The 21,613-nt window shown below is 41.4% G+C and overlaps 1 protein-coding gene across 1 annotated transcript in view; it reads right to left on the reverse strand.

Annotated features, from left to right (window-relative positions):
• Window positions 1-21,613, reverse strand: part of Pasd1 (PAS domain containing repressor 1) — a 115,067-nt gene that overhangs the window by 64,569 nt on the left and 28,885 nt on the right. Inside the window, exons 3-6 of the mRNA XM_023706275.1 lie at window positions 13,492-13,637; window positions 12,323-12,582; window positions 9,284-9,375; window positions 2,309-2,398 (exon numbers count right to left, since the gene is read on the reverse strand). Coding sequence (XP_023562043.1) covers window positions 2,309-2,398; window positions 9,284-9,375; window positions 12,323-12,582; window positions 13,492-13,637 — 588 coding nt within the window. The remainder of the gene's footprint in view (window positions 1-2,308; window positions 2,399-9,283; window positions 9,376-12,322; window positions 12,583-13,491; window positions 13,638-21,613) is intronic.

Consider the following 21,613-nt stretch of genomic DNA (forward strand, 5'->3'; position numbering starts at 1 on the left):
AAAAAAAAAAAAAAAAAAAAAAAAGCCAAAACTGGACTGAGACTACTACAAACTTTGAACTTCTATAACCTTTCCTCCTTTAACTTTGGGCATTATTTTGTCTCAACACCAGGAAAAGTAACTGAAACACCACTCTTCTAGTCTCTTCATCTCGTTCTCCTCCTTTTGCTCACCATACTCCAGTCACACTGGCCTTGTTGCTGAAACTTTTCCATACCAAACCCATCATGCTCAGACCTCTACATGCCCTGTCTTCTCTCTAGAACACACTTACACCAATGCTGCATGAAACACGCACTCGCTCCACTCGGGTCTGTGCTCAAACATCACCTAACCAGACAGGCCTTCCCAGAGTGCACTACCACAGCTTGCCTCCCAGCACTGGCAAAGTCATAACTCTTCCTCCCTTCCAGATAAGGAACTAAAGCTCAACAACCTACTGAAACAAGAAGCTCAGTTTTAATTTTTAAGATTATGTATTTAGAGTTGCCCTTCAGACAGAGGCACTTAGACATTTAATGAAACTGTTGATTCTTGGAGCCAGGGAGATACTTGAGAAATGATTTGGTATACCATATTAATATAAGATGGGAAAATCACAAAATGAAGTCTTGACCAAAACCCAGAAATTCCTGTTAAAAAATTAAGGATTGTTAAGAGTTTAACAGGAAGACATGAAATGGCACTCAAGTTAACCCTGTCTTAAGAATGCATAACTTTATTCCCATTTAATGTTTATGTACAAATCTAATCATTACATCTTTAGTTTTAAATATACCTATATCAGATAATCAAGTCTATGTTTCAAGGTTAGTAGTTCAGGGTAGATGTCCTAGATATCATTTCTTAGAGTGACTGTGACTATGTGTCTATGTGTGTGCTGTATCTCAAATGCTGAAGGATAGAAGATTGAAAGTGAAAATTTGAACCAAATATTGAGAAAAATCAAGACAATATTTTAACTAACATCATTACTATGAGAAATTCTCATGTGATAAGAAAAAGTTACTGATCTCAGTTAACACAGTATTTGCTTCAGGCAGTACCAGCTGCCACAAAATTTTGGGAGTTTTCTGATCCTCATTATAATAAAATTTAAACTATACTGGATCATTATCACATTCTATCTTTAATACAGATGTACTAACACCCTTCCTCTTCTACAATATAAATATTCTCAAGCCCAATTCAGTAATTATCTCTAATTGCAATTTATTTAGCTGTCTTACCATTCTACAAGTATAAGTTTAATTTGAAAAATGTAAACTACATTTTAAAGAAAGCTAAAGAATGAGAAAGAAATAGATGCCAGTACCTATAAATTATTATAAATTATAATAGAAGTGTAGAAAATACATTATAATTTTCCAAGATGGAAATTCCAAGATGTTCATAGAGTAAGCTTTGAATCCACTTCCATCACAACTACAATAATGTGAAACCAACTTTCTGTTCACTTTTATATTTAAAAATTGAGTCCTATGGCTGTCTAGTTTAGGATTTGTTCCATTCTCAGGAAAACGCCGTGGAGGAATAGTTGTAAAAAGAAAACCACCTCCCAAATAAGATATAGCTCAGCAACACAGGTACCTGCCTCCCAAGTGCAATGTCCCAAGTTCAATTCCCAGTCCCCCCACCAAAAAAACTCACCTTATTTGACGATAACATTATAAAATACTACCATTGTCAAATTCCTATTATTTTGTTTAATGAAATTCTGTATCATTTCTAATGCTACTACCATTTTGTGTCCTCTTTAAAAAATAAAAAAAAAGATTAATGTAACGCTTTTAGAGACACAGACATTGTAGGAGAGGGTCGTCTGCAATGGATATAGTCTACAAGGCCTTCATGCACATGTGTAAGTGAAACTTGAAGGCACAGCTGTAGACTGAGTGCTTGTTCACCCAGAATCCCTATGGGTAAACAAGACATGGCTTTCTTTATTTAATCACTATATAACCAACTCTAAAATATACAAAATCAAACACTACCCCATGGCACACCCATCGCAGTGAGGGATGTCTCTTCTCAGGGTGGTCCCTTTGGACCTGCTCCACTGATTCTGAGTGACTGCTATTTCAAAAAGCACCCACTTCTTTAGAGACTGCCTACAAGGGCCACTTTCAGAGCATGAAACTATGCTTCATTATCTTGCCTATAGATTGAAAATTGAAACCAATGCGGATAACAATAAAACAGGAGCACATTTTGGAGCAACACTGAGAACATTTTCTTTGGTATGTTATGTGCCCTAGAAGGAAATAATAACCTCTGCACAACAAACCCAAACACCAGACGGACTTACGGCTAAGTAGCCAAGGAGAGTTGTGATGTTTTCAGTCACGAAAAAGATCACTCCCTCTGTATTGAGCACAATCATAGTGGAGTCTAATGCCTAGTGAAGAGAAAGTAATAATATAGTTAAACAGTGCAACAATAATAAAACGATAGCTTTCTTTCTAAATGTGTAATTAGAATAAATACTGAAAACATATTGTATTTCCCACATAATAATAAAATGGGCACATACGCAATTAAAATTCCATTATTTTGACTCCCACATGGAATCTACTTAACCTTAAGCATGAGATGTTTATCAAATGCTATGTCACTTAGACAACACAAATTTCAATGTACAGTCAATTAACACAGCCTTCTCCAACACAAGCCGGGAAAATTCATTTCCATGTAGAGGGTGTTTCATTTTAAGCAGACTTCATTTCAAAAATGCTAAGAATACTTAAGGGCACTTTTATTTACGGTGAGTCATCTACTTATAAATATGAATACTGTCATGGCCTCCCTGCTCTAAATGGATTTGATAACCATGCCTCTTGGTAGAGAACTTCTAAAATGATAAATAATGTAAAAACTTAAGTTTTCTAAGTTGGACCAAGCTTATGTTTAGAGAGTGAAGCAGTCTGATTGGAGAGATGTCCCGATCACTGGGAATTCAGATATGAGGACATACTGGAACTGGTGCTTGGTTTGAAACATCCACTCAATACTGATGACCTAGAAAGTGGAGGACAAAAACAAAGCCTGAGCTTGTGTCAAGTGGGAGGACACATCAGGGAACATGGTAGAAAGCCTGGTCCCCAAAGGGTGACAGTTTCAGCAGATGAAATAGAAACGCCTTGTCCAGCAACAAGAGGCAAGGAACATGTATCCCTGCCTCAGCTCCAGCTAAGAGTAGGGAAGGAGACAGTCATCACTCTTAGGAAACACTGCACAGAAGACCACATTCACACACACGTGGAGCTGAAATACAGATACGACCCAACTATCAATTCTTCTATATAGTTTTTAGTCGCTCTGACCCTGGCTGTGTCTGAGGAAACAATCCAAGAAAGCTTCAGAGAATTACTTCAAAACAAGAGCGGAAATGGTTCATGCAGCTAAAGTTACAAACAATATGAGCTTAAAAACAGTAAAAAAAATAAACAGTAAAAAAATAATAAACATAAGAAGGGATGAAAGAACCATTACAGATGAGAGGCTATAACAAAAATAAAATGCAAAATCAGAATTCAGAAAAGGAGATACTGGAATCATCAGATACAGAATATAAAGTAAATATAATATGCTTAAATATGTAAATAAATAAGAAAGGATATTGAATCTGAAGAACAAGAATCTTAAAACTAGTCAGAGAGATGAAAACATAAACAGATGTCTACAAATGACATTGTTATTAGAAATAAAAGCTTAGGGCCTGGAGAAGCAGCTCAGTGGTACAATGTGCTGAAAGGAAAAAAAGAGGAAAAGAGGGCAGGGGAGGGGAAGGGAAGGAAGAGAGAAGAGAGGAGAGAAGAGGGGAGGGGACTGAAGGGAGAGGGGAGAAGAAAGGGCGAAGAGAGGACAGGAGGAACAGAGGAGAAGAGTAAGGAAAGAAAGGGAAAGAAAACCAACCTATGCGCTAAGCAGCACATTACAATACAGCTGGTAAAAGTTTTAAGCCAGATGACACCTGAAGACTCAGTGTTAACAAGAAGACTTGTGCGTGGAAAATAAAATAAATTAAATTTCTTGGAGAGTCTAGCATATGTCCTGTCAAAGCTCTGAAGGGAGAGAAGAGGCAAAACCTCAATTCCATCCAGGCTGCAACTTTTGCACAAGTCATGAAGTACCCTGATCTTCAGCTTCAGGAAACCCAAGCACCACGGCTGCACTCTTCCCTCCCTTCTCTCTCCTCTTCCTCTCCTTTCTCTCCATTTCTTGATAATCCATTTGAAGATGACCTATCATCTCCCTATGTCTTTTATTTATCTTTTATTCTGCTATTCATTTATATTTTGGGTTTCTTATGCAAGAGAAACTCTGTGATCTTTAGGCTCGGACATCTAATTTCTTTCACCTAGCATGATGGGCTTGAGATAATCTGTTTTCCTACAAATGACTGAACTTTATCCCTCTTTATGGCGGAGTAGCAGTCCACTGTGTATAAGCTCTCCACTGTACCCACTCATCTGGTGATGAACTATATATAGGCTGCTTTCAGGACTTCGTTATTAGGAGTTGTGCTCCCCTAAATGTGAGTATGCATGGATCACTGTAATAGGACCTCTCGTCAAGATAAGTGGAAGGGGAATAGCTGGATCAAATGAGATTTCTAGTTTCAGGATTTGGGGGAACCTCTACCATTTCCTACAGTGGTTATACTAGTGTACATTTAGAAAAGAATTTCTGTTTGCCAGAAGACACCATCAACCAAGTGAAAAAACAAGCTACAGGAGGAAAGATCTGCAATACTAAGCTAGCAGGTGATTAGCTCTCTGAATCAAATTTAAAAGCCAACATACAATCACTGCAAATTATGAATGTGTTGAAATATCACTGCGCTCCATGAATGAGTACAATCATTATGTGGTATTCAAAAAGTATTTTCTGTGGTGCTGGGAATTGAGCCCAAGGGCCTTGGGCCAGCAAGGCAAACACTGGACCCCTGAGCTACATTCCCACACCCAATCAAAAAACTGCAAAAATGCCTGAGAACATGGAAGCTACCTTACTTGATAATTATACATTGTATACACATATGGAACTATCACTGTGTATCCCACATATATGTAGTATTACAATGATAACGAAAAATGAAATACAAAATGGTCATGAAAACAAATGGTTATAAAGAACCATATGAAAAGGCACCCTTAAAACATTGTTAGTGTAAAAACTAAGAAAAATCCAAGAAGAAATTGAGGAAGGCTCCAGCCACCTCATAAGAGATAAATACAGAAGGCCTCAAAAATGTGTGCCATTTGCAACCAGGAAAATGCCCCTGACACAAGAAGATGCCATTCTCTTCCCACTAGAGTGACCAAAACATGCAACAATAAGAACTTGCATTCAGGGACCCGAGCTCAGCAGCACAGTGCTCACCTGGCACTGGCCGTGTTCCAACCTCAGCTGCATAGAAAACAAATCAAAGCAAAACAGCCCCTTGCAAACAAGCTTCATCCACTACCACTGAGGCTGAAAATCAACAATCTGTAAAATAACTTGTCATTACTGCATAGAGGGCATCCATCCTACTACCCCACCTGGCCTCCAGCAACTTCATCTAAGAATGCTTTTGCTCATATCTAACAGAGCATATGGAGAAAACTGTTCCAAACAGCTCTTCTCACTATAGTGGAAATCTGCACTTTCCCCAGCCTCACTGTGGAAACCTCCACCCCAGTCCTCCTCATTCAAGCGGGGTGGGGCTGGGGGTGGTTTCTGCAGCCTCCCAGTGTCACCCACAGCATCCATCTCCTGTGCCTAGATTTACAAAAACCACACTCTCAGGCCAAGGATATAGCTCAGTGGCATAAGCGCCTGCCTGGCAAGTGCAAGGTCCTGAGCTCGATCCCCAGTACCGTAAAATACAAAACAAAACAAATGAACAAACAAACAAAAAGACCCACACCTTCATCTACTTCAGCGCAAGCCACATATTCCGCTGAGTTCCCCAAGTGTCCCATACTGCAAAAGGTAGAATGGTCACCTTTGTTCTTCCTACTCTTCCTCAAGTTGTGGCTTTACATAGCTTAAGTGGAAGGTGTCTCAAGTGACAGACACCTAGCTCTGTGTTCTTGTGAATCCATATACAACTTGGTAAGCAACCACTGTATTTTCAATTTTCCTCTTTCCCTGCCTCTATTTTTTCCCCTCACACTCACTGTTCTGAGATTGCACAACCCCCTAAAACTTGGGCCTGTAAACTCTGCTTCCATCTCAGCATTCTGGGGAGCAGGAGCTGAAAGAGCTCCTCAGTGTCCATCAACAGCAGAATGGATGCACAGTTGTGGGGATGGGATGCTCTCACAACAGTTTAGAAGTAAAATGAATGCACTAGTCCAGCATGACATCATGGACTGAGCTGCCAAAGAAATGCTTTCAAAAAAATGGAGGAACAGAGTTGGAGGGAGGGCCAGAGAGGGCAGGGAAAGGGGATGGGAAAGAAGAATTGGAAAAATGGAAATAAAAGTTTTGCAAATGGAAGGGGACTGAGAATTGGAAGGAACAGGGAAGGATGAGAGAGATAGGGGATGGGAAAAAACTAAAATGCGTTGTGTACATGTTCCAGCTTTCCATAGTAAATGGAAACATGGACTAATAAATTTTTTTTTAAATCAAGTCACAGAAGAACACATGTAATATCCTATTTAAATAAAGGGCAAAAACATGAAAAACAAAACTACACCATTTAGAGATACTTATACACATCCCAGAAATACAAAGAAAAGGCAAGAAATGATTGAAACAGAATTCAATCATTCTGAATTGGGGAAGAGGAAGGTTATGGGAAAGAGGCTTCCCAGGATGTTAATGATCTATTTATTAAGATCAGCATGACCTGCACTATTTAAACTATAAATGTAAGTTATATGTATTCTTTTAAGTTTATTTCTGTGACCGTGGCTGAATCAGAGCTGTGGTAATCTGTGAGTGCAAGAGTATCTCACCCAAGGTCACTCTGGCTGGAGAAAAGATGAAAATTCACAGTACAGCAGGGTTGCGGCTGGGCAGGAGAGTGCCTGCCTAACACACACAAGGCTCTCAGTTCTACCCGCAAGTGTTATGCCTTGTGTCTAGATATGTCCCCAAAGCCTCATATGATCATAGGTGGGGAGTTTAGAAGGTTGCTGGTTCATGATGCTGAATGTGGATAAAGGGTGTGATATGGGGGTTAAGGGGATGGACAATGGTGTGGGTAACACTAGTCAACAGGCTGTAGCCTGGATGGACTATGAAGGTATAGAAAGAAGGCAGGTGGCTGCTGTTACTTACTGCTTGCTGTGGCTACCTTTTGCCTGCCCTGCCATGGACTATTTCTCCTCTTTGATGCTCCTCGGCCATGCCACTGTGCCAGGTGACTATGGACTGGAACCTATGCATCTGTGTGCTAACTAAACCTTTCCATCTTTACTTTCGGGCATTGACTATTTTGTCCCAGCAACAAGAAAAATAACTAATACATATGGTTTCTCCTGAAGGTTTATCAATTTTGCTGTACCATGAAGTGGAAAAATCTTTAACTATAACCATCATTAAGTAGAGCATGACCTACCCAGGGCCCAAGAAATAAATGTTGCTCTTCCTCTCTCCGCACACCCTGCTTTCATACTTCAAGGGTGGCCAAAGCCGTGCTCTAAATGACAAGCTAATGACAAGCAGCCTATTCCTGCCCCTCTCCTTGCTTGAAGTCAGCCATGATGAGCAGCCTCAGCTAGCATATTTGTAATGAGGAAAGAATAAGCTTTTCCAGGGAAGCTGCTAAAGCCAAAGGAAGGACAGAAGTGGAGGGGATAGAGTTACCTGAGATATAATACCATACATTCTTTACTCCTAACTACTCCTAAAATATTTCAAACAAACATCAGTTTTCTTAAGATTAGTAACAGGATTCCATGTAACACATTTTGAGGCCTCTCTGTAGTAAACATTTGTGCCTATGATCCCTAAAACCAAAATCTCCTTAACAAGAGTGAGGTTAGGCCAGGCCTGTAGCTCAGGCATAGACTGTCTTGTCTAGCAGGTCCCAGACCCTCAGTTTCATCCCCAGCACCAAAGCTAAATGACATGAAATCAGGGGAGTGTGTTGCTGGACAAGCAGGATGCGTTCACACTCACAGGACATTGGTGTAAAACAAAGTCCACGAGTGCCCAGGTTACAAAGATTCAATTAGGGTTTCTCAGCTTGATACATGTGTAAAAGGGATAGGCATTAAAGGGAAACTATTTCATGCTCAGCACTGTATTGGATAAATTGAATGAGATATTCAGCACTTTCTTTTAAAATAGCCTCTGGGTTAGGTGATTCTACACAGTGATTTGCTAATGGAAGTGTTCTGGATACCTTTAACTGCAGCTAGGCTAAGCTGTGATGTTTGGTAGGGAAAAATCCATTAAACACATTTTGTACTTAAGACATTTTCAATTTAATGATGGCTTTATTGAAAAGTAATCTCATCATACGTTGTGGAGCGTCTTTATTCAAAAAATGACTCCCCATACCCACAGTCCATGACTTTCTACTTCTAGTATCATGTAGGTTTGGGAAGGTTAACCTACACAGTTCCTGTCTTGGGCTCTGGTAAGATAACATAGTGCCAGGTGGACAGCCAAAGCCATCTGTGAAGAGCCTGAGCTTGTGCCTTCTACACTAGAAAGTCTACAGTATCTGCTCGGTCTTATTCTCATTACAGCTCTATGAAATGCACATATCTTTACCTAGTTTAAAGAGAAAGAAATCAAAACTTCGAGAAGGGAAAGCACTCAAAGCCCAGTGATAAGTGAGAAAGGCAACAAAATACATGTCCCTATCTGAGTCAAAGGACTAGCATCTGTCAGGGCAGTGTGTATCTTTTCACCTTTAGTAAAACTAGTTTTCTTGGAGATGGGAGCTATCATCAACCTTTCACCTCATTTGGGAAAGACTGATTTGAATCCCTATTCTTTAGAGTTGAAATATTCAATCAATCACCCACTAACCTCTACCAGAACTTGGTCATACTTTTGTCACTTAAAATCAGTGGTTCTCAAAGCTCATCTGAGATAAGCAGTTTCCAGGGAGCCCACAAGACATGCAGACTCGGGACCCTGATGCATAGGAGCTTATGACTCAAACCACTCAAGGGGCTAAAGTTGGCACCTACGAATCTGCATTTTACCAAGCTCCTTACCTGATTTTGATGGATGTTTTCTCTCAGTCGCACACAGTAGAACACTTTTCTTTATCTTCTGCTGTGTGTACTCGCCATAAGAAGTAATCAAAGAGCAAACGCCCCCTTACCTGCAGCATCATTTGGTTCATTTCTTCAAGGTCATGAAACACTGGAACCCAATTTGAGTTATTCATAACCTCTGGCATATTGACATTTCCTTCTAGAAAAGGAAGAAAAAATAGGAAGGTATCATATGAAAATTATTAGCTATGGCTGTTAAATTTCTTCAGGTATAATTAATTTTACAGAAAAGATTCATGAGATGTTGCTGGGTGCTAATGAAAAATCTAACATAGACCAGTTCTTAGAAGTGATCACAAGTATAGAAATGTTGGAAACTGAAGAAGACCCTGAAGATCATTCAACCAAATTTCTACTCCATACATGATGTCTTATCCAATAGCTATGATTTTTTTTAACTTTCAGTTCTTTCCTTCTCTTGGATCCTACCCAAACTCAGTATCTTTCATACCCCAGGTTATGGTCAAGAACTCTATATGGACCAAGACCTCATCCTCTGACTAAAACACACAATTCCACTCTTCAGCTTCATCTAGCTAAGTCTGCAGCAAGAGTCTTTATGTGCAGCATTTCCATGCCTTCCCTGGTGTCTCTGAGAAGCCACCAGCTACCTCTCATCTTCCCTCTTGTTCTTTTCTGCAAGGCTTCCTGGCTCTCCCAACCACACCTCCTCCACTACCTTCATTAGGAGACAGGATGCACTCTCAGATGGCATAATATTCATGTTTCTGAGCAACTATTCTCTCTCCTAGCATCAAACTTTGACCCTACTACAAGTGTAAACTGCCCTGATGAGGGCCATCGGGAGGGTGACTTCCACTTTCTTGGGGACAATGCATCACAGCTCCACTCCTGGGGGTAGAGTGGGCCAGATGGAGACCATGCTGGGGTGGAAAAGCCCAGAACCTCACTGCAGACAGAGGGGAGAGGCACAAGATAATGCATGAACAAAACTTGGTCATCTGGGAAAGCTTGACCAGGACAGAAATGTTATGAAGAGATCTGAATGGCAAGCAGGCAGCCATATCACAACACGGAATCAAAGCATCTCAAGCAGGGGGATCAGTCAGGGCTAAGTGAAACCCATTTTAAAGAAAGAGTGGCTGTTGTACAAAGAACACAGGGGAAGGTAGTAGCAAAGTCAGCAACAGAAAGGGTTATATCAGGTAAGATATATGGCAAGCAGTTGATTTTTAATTCTTAATGAAATATCAAGTATTTTAAAGCAGGAGAGTGACAGGGTGAATTTCTAACACATCATTACAGCTGCCTTTTGGATAACGAAAATAATGCATGGAGCAAGAGTGAACAAGCAGAAAATCTAACCTGGAACTTCCTTCAGAAGTGGGAGATGTGGCCCTGGGAGCTGTTGGTGAAATAATACAGAATTTCAGGTAGAGAGGAAGAAGTTCAGGAGATCTACTGAACTTAACAGTAACCAAAGTCAGCCAACAGTACATTGCAAGCCTGAACCTTGCAAAAATGTTCTCACCAGAAAAATAGTAAGCTAGGATCATAAACACGCTAACTAACCAGAGTCAGCAGATTCCTGAACATGTTACACAACACACATAGATGCACTCCTTATTCGTCACTTGGAAAGAAAGAAATCCTCAGCAAGGAGTGACAGTAGCCTCAGAGAATGACAACACTGAGGCTGTGCAAGCAGTAAGAAAACAGGCTGAAGATTTGGTTTAAAGGAGAAGCCAAAAGGATTAGCTGATAGTTTGGAGAAGGATACAAAAGAAGACTAAGACTGTCACAGTTTAAGGCCAACCTGGCCTACAGAGTGAGTTCGAGGCCAGCCTGAAATACAAACAAAAAGGAAAGAAAATAAATTAATTCCAGGTGAATAAAAACAGGACACTTATTTAATGAGTTCCCTGATAGCCCTGGTAGGTTCTGTATTAAATAAGTAAGTAAAGAAGTTGCATAGGGAACTCCTGATGATCCCATAATAAGTGTGAGTCTCAGGTATGGAGCTCAGGTAAGAAACCGGGGCTAGACATCAGGTTAAAAAGTAGGGGTCAGCAGTGTCCTGACAGCCCATCAAAGCAAGGGACTGATGAAGACGACTTGGGAAGTGAGCACAGAGGGAAAAGGGGGAAAATGTCCAAAGGCTTAGGTATGGGACATGCCAAGGCTTGCAAGATGAAATGTAAGAAGAGGCAGGATTAAAAAGACAGGTAAAAAACAATGGGCTAGGAGAGAAAGCCAAGGATTATGTGGTCCTGAGATGCTGAGAGGTGTTTGGAGAAGCAGGGAGTGCACTCTGGGAGGATGAGGCAGGAGGACTGCAAGTCTGAGGCCACCTGGACAACTTAGCAACTCGGTGAGTTCCTCTTTCAAGATACAAAATACAAAGTTTGGGCTGGCAATGTAGCTCAGTGTGAAGATCATGGGCTCAATTCCCAGTGCTGTTGAATATATCTGAAATATCAAGTAGGATGTGGGCACTGAGGGGAAAGAAGCTGGCCAAATGGAGACCACCTGACAGAAGTCCTACAGTGAATTGGGAAGTGCTAGAAGCCCCGCCCTGGGTACTGCAGGGTGGGGAAGAATGGATGGGTGTGAGGAAGTGGAGACAAGGCCTATCAACTAATTACCATGGCTGTGAATGGGGGCTCAGAAATACAGTAGGAGCTAAAGGTATCATGGAGTTGAGAAAATCCTAATTTTAAGAGTCAAGATCACCTCCGCACAACTAAGTGTGTGGGGGCCTGATGTACTCCTGCGTGCAAAGCTCCACTGCCTGGAGGATTACAGGTGTCAGTTTGTAGGCTTGGGGCCATAATGGCCTGAGCAACACGTACTATATGTCTGTGTCTAAGACACAAAACTTCATCAGTGTTTCCCACATTCCCATGTTCCACTTTTGCACAAACTCCCATGATGCCTGCTACACTGAACATAAACAGGAATGGAGAGGAGCACAATGTATGTGAAATAAAAAGTTTCTCTAAGTGGAAGAGATCTTGTAGTCATTGATGCCTTCCCAAGATGACCCGAGAGGGAGGGAAGGACCTATTTGTCCCAATGTTGCCATGCACCAAGCTGTAAGATGGGCTTGACTGCCCAAATCCAACCTTGTTTCATCATCACAGAGGAGGGCTGTCTCAGCATCACAGAAGAGACCCCTGCCACGGCTGCAAAAGAGGCCTTGCTTGCCATCGAAGAAGAGCTTGCAGTATCAGAAGTCTCGCTTGTGGTCTCAGTTGAGGTCTGGGCCGTCTGTGCCTTGTCATCTGTTCTACGAGAGCTGTGACGGTGCACCATGGACCGAATTCGATCAAACACTTCATCATAGTGTTCCTTCGTTAGAAGTGTCGATTTAGCAGGCTGACTCCTAATTTACAAAACAATCAAGACCATTAATGACAAAGATATGGCTAGGAATTCATTCAGCAGAGCCATAGGAGGTAGGGAATGAGAAGAGAGAAAAATAGATGCTTCTATCAATACTTGATCAAAAGCCCAGCACTTGAGTCCATGGCATCATAACACCTTGTACCAACAGGTGCAGTTTGCAGATCCACAATTCCAGCTGTGGAGTAGCCAAGGCACAAGGACTTCAACTTTCAGACTGTCCCGGGCAACTTGGGGAGACTCTGTCTCAAAATAAAACTGACAAAAACCTATTGCTTTTTTTTTTTTTTTTGCAGAACCTGGGATTGAACTCAGGCCCTTGCGCTTGCCAGGGTAGCGCTTATTCCACTGAGCCATCTCCCCGGCCCCTGTTATTGCTATTAAAACAAGAAATGAAAACCAGTTTGATTGGTCTTAGACTGTGAGTCCCTTATGGAAGAGTTGGTATCTGTCCCCATGGCTTGCAGAACAATCTCAGTATGGAGCCTAGAACAGTGGTCTAAGAATTACATCACTGATTCAGTTCAAATCAATGTAAATGTAAAGGTGGAGCCACCATAGATTCTCACTTGCTTTAACTGGAGTGGATCTGGTTAGGAAATGTCTCAGTGACCTGCAGTTACCCAGGAGGCTCTCTCACAGCAAACACTACTCCTCAGAGAGACATCTCAGCCACGAAATGTCACTTGATGGATTTTTTTTTACCTTTAAAAACCACAGATCATACTGAAAATTTCGACAAAAAGTTTTGATCAGTGCACTTGAATTTATTTTAGATGTTTCATCTGGAAAAAATAAGTTATCCTTTCTAAAGCAAATTAATTTGAGCCCTAGGCAAGCCCAGCCTCAAAAATGGGCTTTCCACGTAGCATGTATCCCCGTATGGTACCCAGTGGCCATTCCCTTAACATCAGTCACCAGATGAGAAATAGGAACAGGACGGTCACAGGCTGGGACATTACTGTCAGCAGTTAGGAATTCATACCTCTTGTTTCCTTCGTCTTCCTCCATTATGCAGTGAAACAAGGATAAATTCTGAAATTAAAGTAGAGCAACATTAAGAAGGTATTCTGTGGTAAATCACAGGAAAGTAGTAAGATTAATCAAAATTTTCAATGACTTAACTCTTTTTCCTCAAGAAATGGAGACTGATTTCATTTTTCATTAATGTTTGCAATATATAAATAGCTGCCCTTGCTTTAGGGACTGGTGCACCTATATAACATAGCTCAATCATATCAGGCCCCCTTTCCCCTTCCCTCCCTTCCCCCTCCACCTGATCCCTTTTCCCACTTCCAAAATCTTTGCTGCCCACTTCTGCTACAACATAAGATATCAGTAAGTACCAATACCCCCCAAGTCGTGCAGATATGGAAGTCTCACTTTATTGTGGCATTGATCCACAAATATTTTTGATATTACAAATGAGTGTATCTGTAGAAGTTATGAAAACATTTTGTAAACTCGGACAACTGAACTCGCTAATCAAATATTCATGAGTTTAATTCCATACCTTTAAATTCATTTAATTTTTACTGGCTTCAAGAACACTGAGGGAAATAAAGCTGCAAGAAGAAAGCTTCATACTTAGCATGTACGTGCCACCAATGGTAAGACTTGAAGTTCACTGGTGACAGCAAAAGTAGCCTGGGAATATGAGACAATGGCCCTTAAATCATCAGAGTTCTCTGCCTCAAGCTGTGTAGTTAAACTCTCATATCACTTAAAGGCCACAGCCCCAGCATAGAAGTCAATGCCATTCAGATGTATGTGTTGAGAAAAAGTATCCAGGTGTGCTGGTACACACCTATTATCCCAGCACTCTGGGAGGATGAAGCAGGAGGATGGCAAGTTTCAGTCCAGCCAGAACAACTTAATGACTTATGGAGACTCTGTCTCTGTCTCAAAATTAAAAGAAAAAAAAGAACTTGGGGAGATATCTCAGTACAGCAGCCCTGTGCTTAATCCCCAGTACAATATCAGCCTTGGGGTTCCAAACAGAGATAGAGAGACAGATCTAGAACATATACCCCAAATATAGAGTAGTTTATCCCACATAGGTTTGCATAACTACACACAATGATGTTTACTAATGACAAGTCACATGATGACACATTTCTGTCGAACATATTCCCAACATTAAGTGATTCACAGTTGTAGTTCACTAAGGTTGCTATCTCCAAGTGCAGCACTTCAAACTTAATTTGGCTCCTATATATGCAAGAGAAAAATCTAGAAAATATGAAAGATACAATAGCAACACAAATGTAGAGGCTGTGGGATCACTGATAGGGGAACAGCTTTCCTATCAGGAACAGATGCAAAACTAGACAAATGACATGAAATCCCTGTTTGAAGAGACAGCACAGTGCACAACACATGCCTGCCATCCCTTGAGGGACAGTAGCCATGAAGAGAACCCTACAATATGCCCAGATTTCTGCCTACACACTTATCACTCTTGGGGCTGGGAGAAGAACCCCTAGACAAAGACTGAGCTCTTCCTCAGGTTAGGACACAGGGCAAGAGGCCAAGATGGTGAGAGTTTGTGGAGCTACTGGGAGCACAGGTACTCCCAAAATCTGCATAAGGGATGTCACCAATCTTTAGCCAAATGTTAGGCTGCATGTTGCAAAGTGACACTTTACAAGTTGAGGAACACTTCCCCAAGAAAAGAACAAGCACTGTGAATTTTACACCAAGCAGTAGTTGAAGCTCATGTGTGCATGAAATAACATAACACTGAAGCAGAGAAAAAGGACAGAAAATTCAATCTAATATATATATATATATATATATATATATAGAGAGAGAGAGAGAGAGAGAGAGAGAGAGAGAGAGAGAGAGAGAGAGAGAGAGGTGGGGGTGTGGCTCAGCAGTAGCAATCTTCCCTTGAATAACTAGGGGCTGGGCTACATCCCCAGCACTGGGGAAAAAACTACATATATATAGTCCTGAGTTCAAACCCTGGTACAGGAACAGAAGAGTAAAATCCCCCCAAATATTTCAAAATGAAATAACAGACTTGTAAGTAATTTGTGAGTTTAAGAAGAAATTCCAGAGGAAATTTTACATTATTTCAAACTGATCAGGAAAATTATTTGAAACCCCAAAACATTAAAAATCTGTAATATTTGAAGATATCTTTGTAGTACTACATATTTCTTTCTTTTTTTTTTAATTTTTTTTTTACATTTTATTTAGTGTCTGTGTGTGTGTGTGTGTGTGTGTGTGTGTGTGGTAAGCTCAGCCCACCAGGGGGCGGGGCTGGCTGGCATGTGGTGCTGGGGGATTGAACCGTGGTCCCTGTGGTTTGCTAAGCTTGTTCCAAGTAGGTGCTTTAGACCACTGAGCCATCCCTCCAGCCCCAATACTACATATTTCTATTAAAGATTGTACCTCTCTAATTACTGAACTCTCTTCTTCATATTTTAAGTAACATTTATAGGGTCTTTTCCCATAGAAAGAAACTGTACATGGCCTCATAAAGAAAATGTAGTATCTATATACAATGGAGTGCTGCTTTGCCATAAAGAGGGATAGAAGGGCTGGTGAGATAGCTCAGCAGACTAAGCGCCTGCTTTGGCAAGTGCAGGGACCAGGGATCGATCCCTGGACCAGCATGCCTTGCTGGCCCCACCCCTGTGGTGCACTGAACCAGCAGCCATTTCCAGGCATGGTGGCGCATGCCTCTAACCTCAGCCTTGGGGAGGCTGGAAGCAGGAGGATCACTATGAGTCTGAGCTGTATAGTGAGAACCTGCACCAATTACATAAATGAAAAAAAAAAAGGACAGACTTGAGTCATATGTAGGAAAATAGGTGCACCTCAAACTATAATTCTAAGTGAAATAAAGCAGGTATACAGGTTTCAATGTCACATGATTTCTTATGTAAGTAAAATGCAAGCAAATAACAAAATAAAAGATAACAGGAAGTAGAGAGATCTTTTGTAAATGAGAGGAAGACCAAGAGATGGTGGGGAAGGAAATGAAAAAATTAAGATGGATTACAGTAAAAGGCACACTGTCATTAATGTCCCTCAGAGTCCCCTTTCTCACGTCAAACAGGTTAGTCCCCTCATTCTCGTCATTTCTGAAGCAGTTTGAAAGTTGTTTTTTATGACTCTTTTTAGTTGTGCTGCTGTGGCTGGAGGTCCTGAATGCATGGTTATTTTGACTTGTTGGGAAGACCCCAAACTGCCAGTAGGCCAGATCCTATGAGTAGGTAGCTGAGCGTGCGCATAAATGTTTTTATTGGACAGAAATGTCCATAACCTTTTCAATAATGCAGCAGACTGAGATAACCTTGAAAAAGCTCTCATGGAATGCGACTTCCACAACTGCTTTGGAAAGTGACAAGAAGGATGGAATGGGTGTGCTCAGAGAGAGGGAGAGTATCAGAAAAGATATTAACATACCTCGTACTACAATGATTTTTATTTTTATTTGAATAGTCGTCATATTTTATCTCATTTTATACATTATAAACAATGGTTCCTCCCAAAAGAGTGAAGCCAGATATGAGGACCAGGGAAGGAAAGTGAGGGGAGGAAGTGATTAAGTATGTTATGTGCATGGACAGATCCCCCCCAATGAAACTCAATGAGCTGCATAACCTAGATGCACTAAGACAGACACAGAGAGAAAAGAAGAAAAAGATGGATTTTGTACATGTGCAAATTGCACAAGGGATGGAATCATTATGTACCACAAAAATGAATAAAAGCTGAAAATAAACTGAAAATAACAAGCACTAAAAGAAAACACGACACCCATACAAAATCCATCTTTTTGGTATTTCTTTTTTTGTTATTTCTTTACATGTCTTTATTAGTACTAAAACTCACAGTGAAGACCTAAATATGTTGAAATAGATTCTGCATCAATGAATAGGCAATTATAGTATCATAAATTGATCAGATAATGAAAATTAAATAATTATGATCAAAACTCAGTAAGTTTGTCTTGTTATGCTTTGTTTTTCTATGTAACTTCACAAGTGAATTAAATAATTCCTGTGCCAAGTAAGGAAACAGTCACAATAATTTTAAAGAACAGTTCCCAAAGGATGCATGCTCATCAAACCTTGTCATAAAGCTATAGTTCTTTCTTTTTTTTGTGTGTGTGTATACACATGCACACAGTTTTTTCTTTTGTGTGTGTGTGTATGTGTGTGTTCATACACATACACAAAGTTTTTTCGTGTGTGTGTGTGTGTGTGTATACACATGCACACAAAGTTTTTGTCTTGTCTTTTTGAGACAGGGTCATGCTATGCAGTTCAGGCTGGCCTTGAGCTCACTCTGTGACCCAGGCTGGCCTCCAACCCACAACAGTTCTCCTGCCTCAGCCTCTGCAGTGCTGGGATTACAGGCATGTACCACCACGCCAAAGCTATGGTTCTTAGGGGCAAGCCATGTGTGAGCAACACAGCCCCATACAAGTTACAACTGGATGTACAACAAAAGCAGCGTTATAATTTTGAACTTTCTACCATAGTAAAAGAGAGCACTTAGTGAAGCCCTTTTTGAATCTGGGGCAACCCAATTTGTTTGCAAGCTCTTTCAAGACAAATATCAGCACCTAGCTCTCGGGTAAACGGCCACTCTGAACACAGCACTGTGTGTCTGACATGGCATAAAGCAGGCGCAGGCACTGAGGTGCTCCTGCATCTGGCCCTTCCCTGATCAGTAAGGCCTTCTCTGGCACAGTCATGAAGGAAAACGGAAAAGCTGAAAAAGTCTAGTTAAAAACTAAGGGCAAAAGGAGCTGGCCTTTGTTAAGCAAAACTGTGTATTGGGCCTAAATGTACTGCTATGCAACGCCTAACTCTTTCCAAAATCAGTGGCAAACAATCTAAGATCTCATCACATTTTTATTCAAGTATAATTTCAAAGTCAAGAGGGTTACATGTGCAAAGACTTTCTTCTCTCTGAAGGGTGGCAATCCCAGCAGTAATTGTAATCCCAGCAGTTGGGAGACTCAGACAGAAGGGTTGCTGTGAGTTTGGGGCACCCCTAGGATACAGAGTAAGACTTTGTCTCAAAAAGGATAAATAAAAATAAAAGATGAAAGGGGATGTTATCAACCACTTTTAATTTTCTGGGAAAAAACTTTGTGTGCATGTGTATATACTCACACACACACACACACACACGTGTGTGTGTGTGTGTTTTTGTTCACTAAGTAGACAGACTGGATGAAGCTCTCTCCAGTAGAGAATCACTTATAATACAAAATTATGAGGCATTTAGTTGTGATAAGGTCTATAGTCAGAAAAAAAGCACCATGTTAACTCAGTTTCAAAAGTGCCATGTCCTACATAGCTGATTTTGTTTTTAGTTCAGGCTCCAGGGCTGTGCCAGCTCTGGAGACAAATAATGTGCTAATCACATCTGTTCATGACACCAAGGCCAACTGTGTGCCACCATCTCCTGGCACTAACTTTTCAGCACAAAACAACACTAAAGTAATCCTCCAAAGGCACACACCCTGGGGCCGAGTCCCAAACTCAAATCCTCTGAGCTCAGGTCCCAGGAGTTAACACACCTCACACCCCACCACACCCTGACACCACCTGGGCTCCTTTCCAGTGCAGCAGTCACACAATAATGGCTGAGAGGGGCTGGAGAGATGGCTCAGTGGTCTAAAGCACCTACTTAGAACAAGCTTGGCAGAGCATCAGGGACCGCGGTTCAATCCCCCAGCACCACATGCCAGCCAGCCCCGCCCCCTGGTGGGCTGAGCTGGCCACACACACACACCACACTCTCTCTCTCTCTCTCTCTCTCTCTCTCTCTCTCTCTCCCTCCCTCTCTCTCTCTCAAATAAATAAAAATTAAAAATAAATAAATAAATAAATAATGGCTGAGAAAAGGAGAAACTAGAGGAGGAGCAATGTCTCAGCGAGCCCTTGACCCTCCGCTTGCCAACTGAAAGAGTAGGAAGAGGCTTAAAAGCACTAAAATCCCAGGAATTTACTTACATATCTCAGGGGTGGCGACTTTTCTAACAGATACTCCACAAATCAGAAAAATAACTGTACTCATCCACCTTGGTCTGTTCTGCTTCAAGACTTACACAACCGACTTTTCATGAATTCCCTGAGAAATGTTTACACTTGTGGCACTGTTCAGTTTGAAAGAGTAACATTTGCCCAGCATTAGGAGTCCAAATTCGTTTCATTCTCCTTATCCAGATTATATATATCCATCCCTCCCTTCTGCTTTCCCTCCCCTTCCTCTTTGCAGTACTAAGGAATGGGCCAGGGTCTTCATGCTGAGCTACCTCCAGCAGCTCTTTATTTTTATTTTGCGACACGGTTTTATTAACTGGCTAAGTTGCCCAGGCTGGACTGTAACTTGCAATTCTCCTGCCTCAGCCTCTCACAGTGCTAGGATTATAGGAATACACAGTCATGTCTGGCAGACTATATTTTTTTATTTCATTTAAAATTAGTTTGTGGCACACCACAGTAGGTTTTCTTTTTGTCATATTGAGGATGGAAATCAAGGTATGATCAGCAAACACTCTACCCACTGAACTCTACGTCAGTCTCCCTCCTGAGTTTCTTCATCAGTGCAGAGGCCACTGAAAGGCCCGTCTGTGAAGAATCTGCATTACGAAAACTACTTGTTATGATGGTGACTGAAAAAGAATTTGCCAACACAGTGTGTGCTGTATGAACTCAATCATGGACACATGACAAGCAGATGGTCCAAGAGTGCTGGGTAGAGAAAGGGTCCAGAAATAAAGCAAATTATTTAGAGATTTCTAGTTAATGTTAACTATGGACAATTTTTCATACTTAAAATTTACTATAATTAATCTTAGTGATATTCAAAATCAAGAAAAACCACTTCAAAATAATCATGGACACAAGTGTTGAACACTCCCCAGTAGGGGACTGGAATTAAACTGACCTGACTTTAAATTTGAAACTTACCTGCTAATTTTTATGTGACCCTGGTGAATTCTTTAACTTCTAGGAATGCCAACTGCCATAAACAGAAAGTGGATGACACCAAATCTATGTGGCAGTATTTGTGAGAACAAAATGAATGTGTATAAGGTTTGCAATGGAGTGGCTCAGCCATTTGATAAACTGTAGCTTTAATTCAAGACTGCTGATAGCAGTACTCAATCTAAAGGAATGTAAGAGGGTACAATTTGCTCAGAAAAAAAGTGTGGCCACACAGAGACTCCCTGATGTCACCTGCTGTGCAAAGAATGAGAGAATCATGTAGAGACAAATCTCTATCCAGCCGGCCAGCGGGAGAAGCCCAATGTGTTAGGAAGAAAAGAGATGGAGGACGGATGTGGCAGGGAGCGCAAGGGGATGCAAGAAGAATTTCAATGTGTTGTGGACGTGTAGCAACTATCCAAGGTGAATGCACCCATCCCATGCTGCAAATGTGCACTCCAAAGGATAAAAAAGAAGAAAAAAGAAGTGGCACCCAGCTCTGGGTGCACCTCATGTGTGTCCTCATAAGGAGCAGTATGTGGTCCAAGAGGGTGGCTGCAGACTGACCTTTGCTCGCAGTTTCTCTGGGCACCAGGGAAGACTAGGCACTATGGGTAAGGCCGGAAGGTACACGTGAATGGGTGGCCCATCACACAAAGACAGGAAGAAGGGGTGAGGATGAGGGAGGCTACAGAGAACAAAGCGCTGCAGTCTGGGAACTGGAATGAATCTCAAAGAGGCAAACAGTTGGGTGGTAAAAGCATCAGAAGGAAAATGAGCAGTGCAAGGGCAGGGATTTCTGGGCAGGAGTGAGGACAATGAAATTGAAGATGTCTCAAGTGGCTTTATGGTGGTGCCATGTGCAGTGCTGAAAGAGATTATCCTTTTAATCAAACCGAGCCAAGGAGCAGATCTGTACTCTCTCATGCCTGAAGAGGCTGACATTAGCTAGTTAGCACCGTAGAAGGAAGAGACAGAGGTCCTCCCTCACCTCATCACTGTCTGAGCCCAGGGAGGAGATGGAGACCCATCAGCAGAGCATCCACT

Source organism: Octodon degus, unplaced genomic scaffold (genome assembly GCF_000260255.1).
Source record: "Octodon degus isolate 3935 unplaced genomic scaffold, OctDeg1.0 scaffold00249, whole genome shotgun sequence".
Taxonomy (NCBI): domain Eukaryota; kingdom Metazoa; phylum Chordata; class Mammalia; order Rodentia; family Octodontidae; genus Octodon; species Octodon degus.